Source organism: Phyllostomus discolor, chromosome 6 (genome assembly GCF_004126475.2).
Source record: "Phyllostomus discolor isolate MPI-MPIP mPhyDis1 chromosome 6, mPhyDis1.pri.v3, whole genome shotgun sequence".
In the NCBI taxonomy this organism is placed as follows: Eukaryota; Metazoa; Chordata; class Mammalia; order Chiroptera; family Phyllostomidae; genus Phyllostomus; species Phyllostomus discolor.
The window spans coordinates 41,443,970-41,458,742 of NC_040908.2; the positions used below are offsets into that span (position 1 = coordinate 41,443,970).

A 14,773-nucleotide genomic window follows, 5' to 3' on the forward strand; every position below is an offset into this window, starting at 1 on the left:
GGGGCTGGGGTTCAAATTCCTTCTTGTTTAGGATTTTGGGGAATCACAGTTTATTTCCATTCTACCCAGCTTTAAGTTGTAAATTTCTATGAAATATTTTTTGTACAAATGTCCTTCTTTGTTATATCCCTTTTTCTGTTATATACCTTCATTTTATTTTTATTATTTTTATTACAGAAGTAAGTCAATAAATATTTTTAAAATATGCACACATATATTTAAATAATTTGTAAAGTATAAAGTAAAAATCTCCAGTTGCTCACATATACCCCCCACCCCTTTGGAGTGTGGTATAAAAACCAACTCTGTTTTTTTCTCCTAAATGGACATCCAGTTGACTCCAAATTTTTTTATTAGTTTATTATTTTCACAGTGGTTTGAAACAAAATATTTTTGTTATACTATTTTCAAGTTTATATGGATTTGTTTCTAGACACTATTTTATTCTTTTATCTACTTCTGTGTCAATATTACACCTCTGTAATTACTATCATTTTATGGTAAGCTTTGTTAAAGGACTGAGTTCCTTCTCATTATTTTTATTTTTATACCTTGCTTTGTAATTTTAGCTAATTTACTCATCTAAATGAACTTAGAATTACTTTGCCAATTATCATTAAAAAATTCCATTGGAACTTTTAAATTTGAGGTGATTCATCTTTATAACATTGTGTTTTCCCATCTAGAGTCATATTTTTCTCTTTTTCAGGGTCTTTTAAAATAATTTCTAGAAAGTTTTATAGTTTTCTTCATCTTTTTTGTATTTTAATAGTTTTGTTGGTAATATAAGTGGGGTCTTTTTTCATTATTTCTAATTGGCTATTGTTGGTATCTGCAAAGGCTATTAGAATTTGCGTAGCAGTGATATACATACCTGTTTTCCTTGCTAAAGCTCTTCCTTCATAGTTTTTTGGTCAATTTTGGGGGTGTCTTTTTAGATACTTAAGCATAGCATTTTGTTTTACCTTTTGCAATATTTCTCTCTTTTTATATACAGTATTTCTCTCTTTTTATATATCTGTATATGTATGTAAGTGTGTACAAAGTCCGGCACAAATAAGACCCCTTTAGATTTTTATATTCATTTTTATTACAAAATCATAAGCATGTAATTCTGTAACATACCAATATCACACTCAAGCACACCGTATGACATTTTAGGTGAAATGTTCAAATTGCTGTCCATCTTGTGTGAGACATTCATGTACTCTACCAACCATGCTCAGTGGCATTACTTCTGCCGGACCCTGTATGTATGTGCAAATGTATGTTTTTGTGTCTATCTGTCTACAGAGAAAGAGACTTAAATTGGTTGGGGTTTCCAGAACATTGTTGAGCAATATTAAAATGATGACAAGCATTTTTATATTGTTTCTGATTCTGGGAATAGTTCTCTAGTGCTTTAAGATTTCATATAAATGTTATTATTGACTCCTGATAGATACTCTTTACCAAGTTAAGTTTTGTTGTATTCTTAGCTTACTAAAATTTTTGTCGAGAACTGGTATTGCCTTTTCTGAAGCTATAACAATGAGTACATGACTTTTACTATATTAATGTTATGAAAGATAGTAACAGATTTTCTGATATTGAACTGAGTTCTATTTGATCGTGTTGTAATGCTTTTACATGTACTGCTATATTTAGTTTAATACTTAATTTATATTCTTTGTGCCTATATGCATAAGTAAGATTAGACTACAATTTTTCTTTTGTCTAATTTTTATCTATTCCTGGTGTAAGACATTATATTAAATTTATAGAAGGAATTTGGCAAATTTCTATCTCCATTCTCTGAAATAGTTTAAATGACATGAAAGTTATCTGTACCTTGAATGTTTGAGAAACTTTACTCACAAATTCACCTGAGCCTGGGACTTTTGAGGGAAGAATATATTTGATTAACTTAAAAATATTTTAAGAGCATTGGCCTATATTTTACCTTTTGTTACACTGCATATGATTAGGCAAATTTATATTTTCCTAGAAATTCTTACATTTCATCCAGTTTCCAAATGTATTGTTGTAAAGTTGCACATACTATTTTAATATCTTTAACATGTCCTGTATCCATGGTCATAATGCTATCTTATTATTGGTGTTATAATTTTTTTTAATTTGAGTTATTAGAGGTTTGTTCATTAAAGTGCTATTTCTAAAGAACCAGTTATCAGATGGCAAATTTTATTTACATCCAATTTTTGTTTTATCTGTTATTTTCTTCCTTCTATTTTTTGTTGTTTTTGTTCTTTTTCCAGTTTATTGTGTTTAATGTTCTTATTAAATTCAATCTTTTTCTTACTGATAGATACATCTAAAAAGATTATACACATCTTTGAGTAATATTTTGGCCAAATAGCTTTTTTCCTTTGTATTTATTTTATTAAGGCATAATTTATATACCATAAAACTCACTCATTTTAAGTGCAGAATTCAGTGATTTTTAGTAAACTTGTAGAGTTGTATAACCAACATCACAATCCAATTTTAAAACATTTGAATTGCCCTAAAGGGAAACCTTCTATCCTTTTGCAGTTACTTCTCATTTACTACCAATAGCTCCAGGTACTTGGTCATTTTTTAAAACACAAATGTCCAAATTCCCCTACAGGACTGCATTCCTCTCTGGAGGTTTTAGGGGAGATCTGTTTTCTGCTTATTCAGATTGCTACAGCTTTAGTTCCTTGCACTTGTAAAACTAAGGTCCACATTTGCTTCTAGGCTGTAAGCCAAAGGTTGTTTCAAGTTTCTAGAGGTCACTGAACTTGGCTCATGATCCTCTTGCCTTATCTTCAAAGCCCACAGTGGCAGCTTTTCATGTCATATCCATCTGACTCCCAAAACTTTTAATATGTAAAGTTGACATAGACATCCATTTCCAAATGTTCTATAACATCATTTTTCTTTGTTTTTCATCCATGGGTCACTTAGAAGCCCATTTTAAAATTCCCAAATTGTAGGACTTGTGGGTGTGTTTGTGTTGTATTATGGTCAGAGAATATAACTTGTATGTTTTCAACTTTAGGAATTTTCTTGGTATTGTCTTTGTAGCCTAATACATGATAAGTTTTTGTAAAAGTTCCATAAGCATTTGAAAAAGATATGTATTTTCTGCTTATTGGGTATAAAATTTTATATATTTATGAGATTTACTTTGTAACTGTGTAGATCAAATTCCCTATATTCTCATTTATTTTCATTGGCTTCATCTGTCATTGTTTTTAGAGAGATGTACAAAGTGTGCATTTTATTTAGGATTGTGAATTATTCTATGATTTTCTGGGTGAAAAGAAACACTAAATAGACTTAAATCATGAGATATATATAAATATATAGCTAATATTCCTGAATAGAAATGTAACTAATTAAAACTAAAGAGATCTGTTTATATTGTGTCACAAAAGCATCTCAACAGGTTTTTGCTACTTTCTCTTCTTGCACTAGCCCCACTGGTGTGGAATCAGAAGTTGGTTGTTCTTTGTTCCTCATTAGTTTTCTTGAACACGGAGTATTTTTTGCTTCCCAGGATCTATAGCCTACAGACTTTGAAAGAATACAGCAATCCAAGAATCTAGTGAAGCATTCTGAAGGGAATGTGGGGTTCTACAATCAATTTCGTCCCCAAATCCCGAGGGAGGAAAGTTGGGAGACAAGGCAGCTTCCAGGACTCAGGTCTCTACTTTGCTTGCAACCTATAGTATGAAATAGACTTTCTATTGACTTGCATTTTGTAAAATTAAAGTTTGTACAGTGTGTATGTTGATTTTTATTTTAAATCTTTTAGCATAGTCTAGTGACCACCATGATAAAGAACTATGGCATATAACTTTCTTATTATAAATTAACATCCCAAGTGCTGCCTTAAAAGAAATTGAAAAATTTTTTACAAATCACATAATCCCTATCTTAAATGTGTTGAGTCTACATTCCTATGGGAAGACCTAATGAGTGTACACCCAGAAAGAATCGCTTCCATTTCTCCTCCAAGATTTATGGGTTTCCACTGTAAAATTGTTTTTTTCCCATAACTTAATCTTAAGGACCTTATGTGTCCTGTAGTTAAATGTGCTTAGTTTGAAGAGTTAAGAAAATGTAAAACCTATTTTAAGAACCATACTCTGCTAACTTACTTTTCAGGAAAGCAACTTCAACAGAGTTCTATGTGATAATGAGTCAGTGAAGATTTACTGTCTTAGTCATTTTGAGGGCTGAACCTCTTGGTTTTCTGTGGCTTACCAAACTACTTTGAATTAACAAAGTAAAAACCATCAGCAGCATAAAAGGGAAGCTGCTGCAATATCCTCTTATCAGAAAAAAAGAGACAAGGCATAAAATCTTGGGCTTTAGGAACAAATAGTAAATCATTTATGCACGAGAGATTTGGGAGAGGAAAAGTGGCATCCAGACAAATAAATAAAATACTGACAGTGCAGTATTAAAATGAATTTAGCTAGCATTTGACCAAAGAGTGAAAATAGCCTGGGTTTAGCTTAGGGCTGGTTGAAGAGCACAGGCTTCTTGGGCTGTGTATGCTGACCCACTAGCAGAATTTTCCTCTCAATTCACATTTCACTTGTTTTCCCGAGAAACAACTTGTCAAATTTTAGGTTCACCAAGATCATGTTTCAAGATCATGGAAATACACGTGTCTTCACAGGAAGATGTATAAAAGGTTGCAGTCAAAGTTAAATGTAAAGCATGAGGTCTATCTGTCCACATTCTTTCTTGTCAGCTGCTCATTGGTACCCAAGCTGTAAAATGCCCTCTTTTTCTTTTCCCTTGTCTCAACTAGAATGCTGGATATTCTATAAGAGCTCAAGTCTAAACCTTCAACTCCTTGACTAATGAGCCTGACGGGTTCCTGCTCCCACCCTGCCCCCCACCATTCTCACCCCAGTTGCTTCTCTCTCCTGCTTCTAAATTTTTGTACCATTTTGTACCCATTAATTTGCCAAGTAACCATGTGCTGACTTGTGGCTCTTGCCTTTACTATTTTTGTTTTTTATAGTATATTTTATTGATTATGCTATTACAGTTGTCCCAGTTTTTTTCTCCTCTTTATCCCAATCCTCCCTGCACATTCCCCCTGCAGCATTCTCCCCTCACTTCCCTTAGTTCATGTCCATGGGTTGTACACAGAAGTTCTTTGGCTTCTCCATTACGTATACTATTCTTAACCTCTCCTGTCTATTTTGTGTGTACCTATTATGCTTCTTATTCCCTGTACCTTTTCTCCCCATTCTCCCTCTCTTCACTGAAAACCCTCCATGTGATCTCCATTTCTGTGATTCTGTTCCTATTCTAGTTGTTTGCTTAGTTTTTGCTTTTGCTTTTTAGGTTCAGTTGTTGATAGTTGTGAGTTTGTTGTTACTTTACTATTGATAGTTTTGATCTTATTTTTCTTAGATAAGTCCCTTTCACATTTCATATAATAAGGGTTTGGTGATGATAAACCCCTTTAACTTGACTTTACCTGAGAAGCACTTTATCTACCCTTCCATTCTGAATGATAACTTTGCTGGATAGAGTAATCTTGGTTGTAGGTCCTTGCCTTTCATGACTTGGAATATTTCTTTTCAGCACCTTCTTGCCTATAAGGTTTCTTTTGTGAAATCAGCTGATATCCTTAAGGGAACTTATTTGTAGGTGACTGTCTCCTTTTCTCTTGCTGCTTTTAATATTCTCTTCTCATCTTTAATCTTGGGTAACTTAATTATGATGTGTCTTGGTGTATTCCTCCATGGGTTCAATTTTTTGGGACTCTCTGGGCTTTCTGGACTTCCTGGAAGTCTATTTCTTTCACCAGATTGGGGAAATTATCCTTTATTATTTGTTCAAATAAGTTTTCAATTTCTTGCTCTTCCTCTCCTCCTTCTGGCACCCCTATGATTCAGATATTGGAACATTTAAAGTTGTCCCAGAGGTTTCTAAGTTTCTCCTCAGTTTTTTGAATTCTTGTTTCTTCATTGTGTTCCAATTGGGTATTTATTTCTTCCTTTTGTTCCAAATCATTGATCTGAGTCCCAGTTTCCTTCTCTTCAATGTTGGTTCCTGTATATTTTCTTTGTATAGTCTTCATTTCTTCCTCCAATTTGTGACCAAGCTCGATCAATTCTGTGAGCATTCTGATTACCAGTGTTTTGAACTATGACTCAGTAAGGTTGGCTATCTCCTGGTTGTTTAGTTCTTTTTCTGGAGTTTTCATCTGTTCTTTCATTTGGGCCATATCTCTTTGTCTCCGCACACCTGTTACATTGTAAGTGGTGGAGCCTTAGGTGTTTGACAGGGTGGAGCAACCCACTTCTTTGTGTTGCGGCACTGTCTATGAGGGAGGGGTCAGAGAGGGAACAATGCTGCTTGCTCACCTCCTGCCCACTTTCTGTCACTTCTCTCACTTCCCAGGTGGGTTTGTGTACATTCTGGGACCCTATGGGTATCTCCAATGAACTCTCCTGTGCAGCTGGGAGCTTCTTTCACCACCACAACACCCCTCCCCCAGATTTTTACAGCCAGAGGTTTGGGGTCTTAGTTTCCTGTGCTGAAACCCTGGGTTGCACCGTCTGTCTTGCTCCCTGTTTGTTCCTCCCACCTTATCCATGTGAGACATGGGATCGCCGGTATGGTCTGCTGCCTTGCCCTGTTGTGGCCTCTCTGCCCCTGTCTCTGACCTTCCTACCAGTCTGGATGACTATTTCTTTAATTTCTTGGTTGCTGGCCGTTTGATTTTCTGGCAGTTGTAGTTGATTTTTGTTTTTAATTTGGTTGTTATCCTTCTTTTGGTTGTGTGAGGAAGTGAAGCCTATGCCTCCATCTTGGCTGAAACCTTCCTTTACTATTTTAAACAATTATTTACTTGTTTTCTGTTATCAAGTATCTAACATTTATATTTAATCATTTATATCAGTTTGTAAGTTCTTTGAAGTCAGGATCTATATATTCAAATATTATTCTTACTTGAATGAGAGAGGAAGAAAGGGGATGGAAAAAGTAGTAAACTCTACCTGCATTGGGGCTCTTGACTATTGCAAACCTGTGATGCTAAAGAAATATGCCCAGTTTTAAACGACAATGTACAGAACTCAGCCAGGCTGTATGGTACAGCATGGTTATTATGATTACTATTGTCTTGGAATAACCACCAGTGGTTTGGCAGTCACATCCTGTTAAATATATCTTGCTGGGGAAGCAAAGGGAGAGTGAATTAAAAAGTGTAAGAGAAGAAAGGTCAGTAAAGTAGAGTAGAGGGGTCCAATGAGGAGCAGGGCCTGAAGCAGACCTAAGCGATAGGATGCAGGTCCAGGGAATAGCTGGTCCAATGAACAAACAGGAAAGAGGTCTAGGTGAGCATCAAAGAAAATAATGGGGACAAGGTTTGCTCCCTGCACAGTGATGCCACCTGGACCAACTCAGATTAAAGAACCAGACACAAAGCAGATACTGTATGTCTGAGCAAGTTCAGGGTTTCAAGCAAGCTGCCTCTCCACATCTACAGAGGTTTTATGCTTTAGTTGAGAATAAAATCTGTTCCAGAATATAAGGATCTCTCAGTTTAGATACCATTTAGGCTACTAGGAAAAGTCCCTTTTGCTCTCGCTACTTTTTTCTGTACTTTCTGGAACTCTTTCCCTTCCTTAAAGCCCTGGGATGGCCCTATCTCATTCTCATCAGCTCCACCTTCCACATCATGTCTTTTGCTTATATGCTCAACCTTATCTGAATGCTCTTTCCTGTCTCCTCAGCATTCAGGCTGCCAATGTGAATTCCCTACTGTGCAGAACCACATTCTCAGGCATGAGATGCTCTGTGAGGCTCACAGTTTCTGGCTGTCTTAGCATGTGTTTGCAATATCAGTGCCTAGAGTGGCAATAAAGCCCTATTCACAGAAGATGCTATGTCAGACTCCTACACTGACTTCTATTATTCCAAACCTTTGGGCTATTTTAAAGAGCTTTATCCATTCCTCCCACTTCCCCTAGCATTAGGCATGTGCCCATTTCCCCTGGCTATTTGTTTAAGTAGTATGTACCTGTTTAGTTTGTTTGGACAGGAATTAGGAAGTCCTGTTGATGGTAGCTTACAGGGTTACTCTGGGTCTGTGCAGACCTGCTATTTCTTAGATTATTTATACAATTTATTTGTCTACATTCTCTTACCTCCGAATCTCTAAAATTCATCTTAATGCAATACAGCCCTTAGTGCCAAACCAATTTTTTCTAATACACATGTTTTCCCTAAAGCCCCAATACCTTCATTCCTTTGTCCTGATTTATTGCTGCTGCCTAACCACAGCTACAAGGCAGAAATAGTAATAATAATAAAAATTTTAAAACCCTAGTAACAAGCACATCAGGATTAACATACTAGGTCTATGTTAAACCACCCAACAATGAACTAACTCATCTTTAATTTATTAGCTTGATTCTGATATAAATTCTGAATAAAAAGTAAAGGGTTCTGTAGATTAATACTATGAAAGTTGCAAAACAAACCCCTGAAAAATAGGAAATGTTAAGCAAAGAGAGCTATGCCATCTTTAATTCATTGCACTGTTCCTAAGCAATTCCATGCATGCAGGATGCAGGCTCATGGCTGCATTTTTTAAGAGATCCTGCTATACCCAAGCCATCAATACAAGCTATAAACAGCACAGCATATTACCCCAAACTTTAAAGTCTAACTCACATTTATTCTGTGTGACATTAGCATGAAAAACATTTCATTATGATCTTTCATTAAGTATCATGTGCTTGTATAAGTTCTACACAGATAGATCTATTATTCTCGAGGCAAAAATTGCAGGTGAAGTACTAGATAAATCCCCAAGTAGCTTGAGAATGTATTAACAGCCTTCCATAGTATTCAATCAGCAGCCATGGATTAAGCATTGTGGAGTTGAGGACTCTAAACCAACAATCTGTGAGGCAGGAGGAAAGAAACTTTCCTTCCCTCTTCTAGGTTCTTTCGGCTGCTCTAATGATTAGATCTGCATGAGACAGAGTAACAAGAAGAAATGACTAAATTTAATTACATTCATAGTGTGGAAACTCACATACACAAGAGGGTCAGAAACAGGAAAAACGAGGTCTATGTGACAGATAGATGATGTCTATCTGAGCTAAGGATGGAGTAAGGCACCTTGTACTTCAGAGGGGAAGAGGTCATTCATAGGATAAGAAGAGCAGAAGTTCAGTTATTAGAAGTAATTTCCTGTGATAAGTCTTATTATGGGCAAGGCCTCTAATTTAAATTCTTTAAGGGAAGGTAAAAGGTTCTCTTGAACCCTCAGGGTCTCGATTGCCTTCAGCTCAAAACAATTTATATGTCACAGTAGCACATTTTGGGGAGGCCTGTTCTGAACCCCTTTAAATTTCTAAATGGAAAGAACATCAGTGTCAAGTGACTTGCGTTTCCTTGAAACCTTTATTATTTGGTAAAGTTTTATTTATTTAACCTCATTAGGAAGGACAGCCTGAATTTGTAACATGGACACAAGACAAACAACTTCTAGATAATGGAAGTGAGTTTTTTGCTTTCCAGCATGGACAGTCCAAGCTCTCAGCAATACCAGATTGTGGTACCCCTTCTGTTGGCACTGACAAGAAAAAGTGAAAATGGCACCTTAATTCTATAAACAACTCAGTTAATTTTTATAAACAACTTAGTTAATAATTAGCTTAAACATTTTCCTTTCAATATTTACATCAGCAGGTCTCAATAGGACACATTGATGTATTACAAGTAACCTAATACCAATTATAGTAAAAGTATCGAATTTTGAAATGATTTACTTTTAAAAATAAACCAGAGAAGATTCAAGGTTATCACAATAGTACCATGACCATGAGTCTGCATTTCAGTATGCTTTCTTGAGCGAAAAGGAAAGATGGGTTGCAGAGATGAAGGTAGGAAACACACATGAAACTGTGGTTTATGCCAATATCATTATTCTATGTCACAGAAAAGAAAAACAGAACTATTGCTTTACAGTATCAATTTTCTTTTTTAAAAAGGTTTTATTTATTTATTTATAGAGAGAAGGGAAGGGAAGGAGAAAGAGAGGGAGAGAAACATCAGTGTGTGGTTGCCTCTCTCGCACCTGCTACCGGGAACCTGACCCACAACCTAGGCATGTGCCCTGATTGGGAATTTAACTGGTGACCCTTTGGTTCACAGGCCAGCACTCAATCTACGGAGCCACACCAGCCAGGGCTACAGTATATTCTTAACACACCCTTGTATTACACAGAAATAGAACTGAACTCTCACCTTTCTAATTAGAGTCAGTGATCAGAATTCATTAGGTTTTACTTACCATCTAAACCTACATGTACCAAAGAATTTGGACCTTGGAAATTTACACACCACTAGCATATTATTATGTTGTACTGAATGAAGTGCGGTAAGGAAGAAGAGTATAATCTGGGAAAACAGTGGGATCCCTGCTAAGCCCTAAAGGGTCACACCACCTTGGTGAGGTCACCTCAGGCCAGCATTAGTCTTGCAGACTGAGAAACTCAAGTTCGTGAAGACTCTATAATTTCCTTCATCAGACTGAGACAGCTGATTTGGGCTGCCCAAATGTTAAGAGATTGCTATATAGTGTTATTCACTTACACGTTTATATACTTCCTTCCTGATATCATAATACACCGAGAATTGAATTTGTGGTTATGAGGTTGGCTGACAAGCATGGAATCAGAGGAAAAAGTGGAGGGTGGTCTTAGAAGTAATATCCTCGAGGCCATGATGAGGTTTGAAGAATTATCCTTGACCCAGAATAGAGAATACCTTTCTAGTCACTAGCCTGTGTGAGTCCTCAGAGGATGCGTGCTCTCCTCTGAAGAGTGCTGGACAAATACTGCCGATATCCTATTCTTTGGGTTTCCTTTATCTGTGCTCTAAGCTTCCTGAGTTCATTTTGTTCAAACAGTTGGTTCAGTTTCAGTATATTCCTGCAAATGGTAGGGCTCTGTGGCTATACCTAATAGAAATGACCTTTCACTAACTTGAGCACAAAAGTAGAATTTGTTGGAAGGAGTTGAGAACTCTTACACAATTGAATGAAGAGCTGGAGTCCTGGGTCTCTAAAAGAAACTATGGAGCTGCTCTTAAAATGTTTACCTCTTTGTATGAGGAAACGAGCATTTAAATTAAAAGGAAGGAATGACATGGGTAATTTTACTATGGAAATACACTCAAATTAACAGAGATTACCAAGGAGGAATGGTCAATGGTCCCTAGCAGGGGTAGGGGTAAAATTCAAGGGTTAGGGTTAGGGAAAGTTATATTTGAGTTGATACTTAAAAGATGAGTAGTAGATGTTTGGTGATCAAAGAAAGTATACTCAAAAAAGAAGAAAGGAAGGAAGGAAGGAGGGCATGGAAGGGCCCTCAAGGCACAGGTGTGAAGGTATGAAAGAGTATAACATATTTAAGGAAGTGAGTATCATCCCACATACTTTAGCATGGAGTGGGGGTTGGTAAAATGGAGTTTAGTGGGGAAAAACTGGAGAGGAAGACAGACTATTAAGAATTATCTTGCAATAAAGTGATTGTAGAACACTGAAAAGAAATTCAAAAACAAATTTTATGTATAAAACTCCTGCAAACGAAAAACTTTTTAAATTGAAGTTACTGGTGTGACATTGGTTAATAAAATCGTATAGGTATAAGGTGTACAATTCCAAAATATATCATCTGTAAGTTATATTGTGCATTCACCACCCCAAGTCTAGTCTTCTTTCTTCACCATTTATCTCCCCCAGACCCTTTTCTACCTCTCCCACCCCCATTCCCTTTGGTAATCACTATATTGTTATCTGTGTATGGTTTCTTGTTTGTTTTGCTTGTTTGTTTTCTGCTTACCAAAAACTTTTTTTTTAAGGTACTGGTGGGGATTATTTTTCAAAGCTCAATTAGTTTTCTCCCTTTTTCTCTCAGGTGTTGCTGAGTCCTTCCTCATCAATGCCTCGCCACCAATGGCTCCCTCCACACACACACACACACACACACACACACACACACAATCTACATGATATTTGTATCCATTGGAGTTGTTTTTCTCTTTGAGAATCATTCCCTGAAAATTCTGTCCTGGTTATAGGAGACTTTGCCAATAACGATTTGAGCAATTTCTAGGAGATATTTTCCCTAGGTAATAAAATATATTGAACTTGCTTTTCTAATCCATAGTTAGTCTTTAGATATGTATAAACTAGTTCCTCCAGCTGGGGCAATAAAGGTAGTTCATAGGGCCCAAACTGGTTATCAGATTATTCTGAACTCTTTTTCCATCGTTCTCATGGACGTGTTAAAGCAAGATGTGCCACATCTATACATACATAAACCTTGAGAAGGAATTGTGAAAGATTTTGTCCAATCTGGACACAAAAATTTTGACCATAATACTCAATTACTATGAATTCAGCTCAAGTATTGAATAACTAAAACCTGAAAGTGCTCTTAAATTTTGGAATTTATGAAGATAACCAATGGATTTATTCAGAATAACTGAATCCTCATTCTGAAATAATTTTAATGTTTAAGTATTCTATCATGTAATTTAATATAGTAAAGACTATTTTGTATTTAATATATTATTTATTGTGGATTCTGTTATCTATTTGCCTTCCTATTACCTAAGGAAGTGGAGGAAATCCCTAATCATTGTGGTTCCAGAACCATTCTGGTTCTTCTAGATTTTAGAAGTCCTCTTGTCTCAGCTTCTTAGGCTGGATTCTCTTTTAAGGACCCCTATTTCTAACAGCAAGTTTATAGATTTGTCCTATTCGTTCCTCAAAGTACAGTTTCACCAGTTGTTTTCTAGGGAAGACTTCCCTTGCTTCCAAAATGCTCTATTAAATGCTGGCTAACTGTTTTACTGGTAACAGGAATGGCTACGCATTGGTTTAGTTTTCTGTCTCTCTAACCCTGGGTGTTCTGGGGCCATATCATGTCTGCCCCACTTTCTGTGATATGAAAAATATGGAAGGGAAGGATTCGCTATGTTTGGACATGATTAATATCCTTACCTTCTCTTTTCCACACCCCTCCTGCTAAATAAGTAACTTACAGCATTTTTCATTGAGATATCACATTAATATCTCTTCCAGTCAAGAATATCCAGAAATAAAACCAAACTTACTATTTTCAATTTTGTACAAGATCACAATTAAAATCTCTAAAAAGGATTTTTAAGAAGACCCTAAAATTATTTATAAATTTTATTTCTCCATATCATCTCAGATCCTTATTACCATTGTGCCTTTTAACTGTGGCAGATGGCATTTCCCAAAGGTGGCTGTAACAATATCTCCCATCTCACATGCACTTCTACAATGTGACATTGCTACCTTCCAATCAAGAAGTCACTATTTCTCTACTCTCTTGAATTTGGGAAGGCTCTGTGATTGCTTTGACAGTAGTATACTGTGGTCATATCAGTTCTGGGCTTAGCCAATAACCGGCCCAGCAGTTTCTATTCCTGCCTCTTAGAATATACCTGCTATGTAAGAGGTGTGACTATCCAGAAATCATCCAATGAGAATTCCAAACCACATTGAAAGGCTCTGGAGGATGAGATGACACATGAGACAGAGAGAAATCAAGAAGTGCTGACGCTCTGGACAAGGAAGTAAAGGAATCATTCTGGACATCCAGTCCAGCAGAACCTTCAGAGGACTTCGTGACTATAACTGCCTGAGAGTCCCCAAGCAAGAACTCCTAAAGTGGGCTGAGCCTCATCAACCCACAGAACTATGAGAGATAGCAAAGTTTTGTTTTGAGCCACTAAGGTCTGGGGTGGCTTGTTAAACAGCAAAGACAGTTGGGACACAACCTGTGATGACCATAGCAGGGTCTAAAGACCACCCTTTCCCACGAACTTTAAATGGAGTAATGCAGCACCATGGCTATCTATTTTACATTTTGGGATTATTAAAAAATAGTTAGAAAAGTGTGTCTCCACTTCTTTAAAAAGTTTAACTGTCCTCTTCCCTTTTGTGCCATCGCTGAGGCGCCAGCGGTCAAACTGAAGTTCAATCCGTTTGTGACTTCTGACTGGAGCAAGAACCATAAGAGGCATTTCAATGCACCTTCCCACATTTGCAGGAAGATTATGTCTTCTCCTCTTTCCAAAGAGCTGAGACACAACTACAATGTTCGATCCATGCCCACCTGAAAGGATGATGAAGTTCAGGTTGTGTAAGGATATTACAAAAGGCAGCAAATTGGCAAAGTAGTCCAGGTTTACAGGAAGAAGTATGTCATCTACACCGAACAAGTGCAGCAGGAGAAAGCTAATGGTGCAACTGTTCATGTGGGCATTCACCCCAGCAAGGTGGTTATCACTAGACTAAAACTGGACAAAGACCACAAAAAGACTCTAGAGCATAAAGCCAAATCTCACCAAGTAGGAAAGGAAAAGTGTAAAAACAAGGAAGAAACCATTGAGAAGATGCATGAATAATGTAATCTTATATACAGCTTTAATTAAAAACTTGAAATAAAAAAAGTTTAACTATCACTGCCATGGGTAACTGAGAGTTGGCTAAATGAATATGGACCACCCTTGTGGATCATAAAAAACATTGTGACATCAAATCTCCCCTGACCTTTAGACACAAGTATATCTAGGCCATTCCAAGTGGACATGTATTTATATCTGATTTCTAAAGCCCTCAATAAAGGGTACCACTTCTGGTTTTTACAGTCCTCACCATTGGGAAATACTGTTTAACTCAGAGACTCATAGACTATAGACTATGCTGTATTCC

The 14,773-nt window shown here is 36.6% G+C and overlaps 1 protein-coding gene across 1 annotated transcript; it reads left to right on the forward strand.

Moving 5' to 3' along the window:
- Positions 1–7,288: 7,288 nt before the first annotated feature.
- Positions 7,289–14,520, forward strand: LOC114498695 (60S ribosomal protein L26-like). Its single transcript, XM_036029958.1, is given in 2 exon segments — positions 7,289–7,340; positions 13,946–14,520. Coding segments are annotated over 2 exon segments (573 nt in total). The 3' UTR covers positions 14,467–14,520.
- Positions 14,521–14,773: the final 253 nt, after the last annotated feature.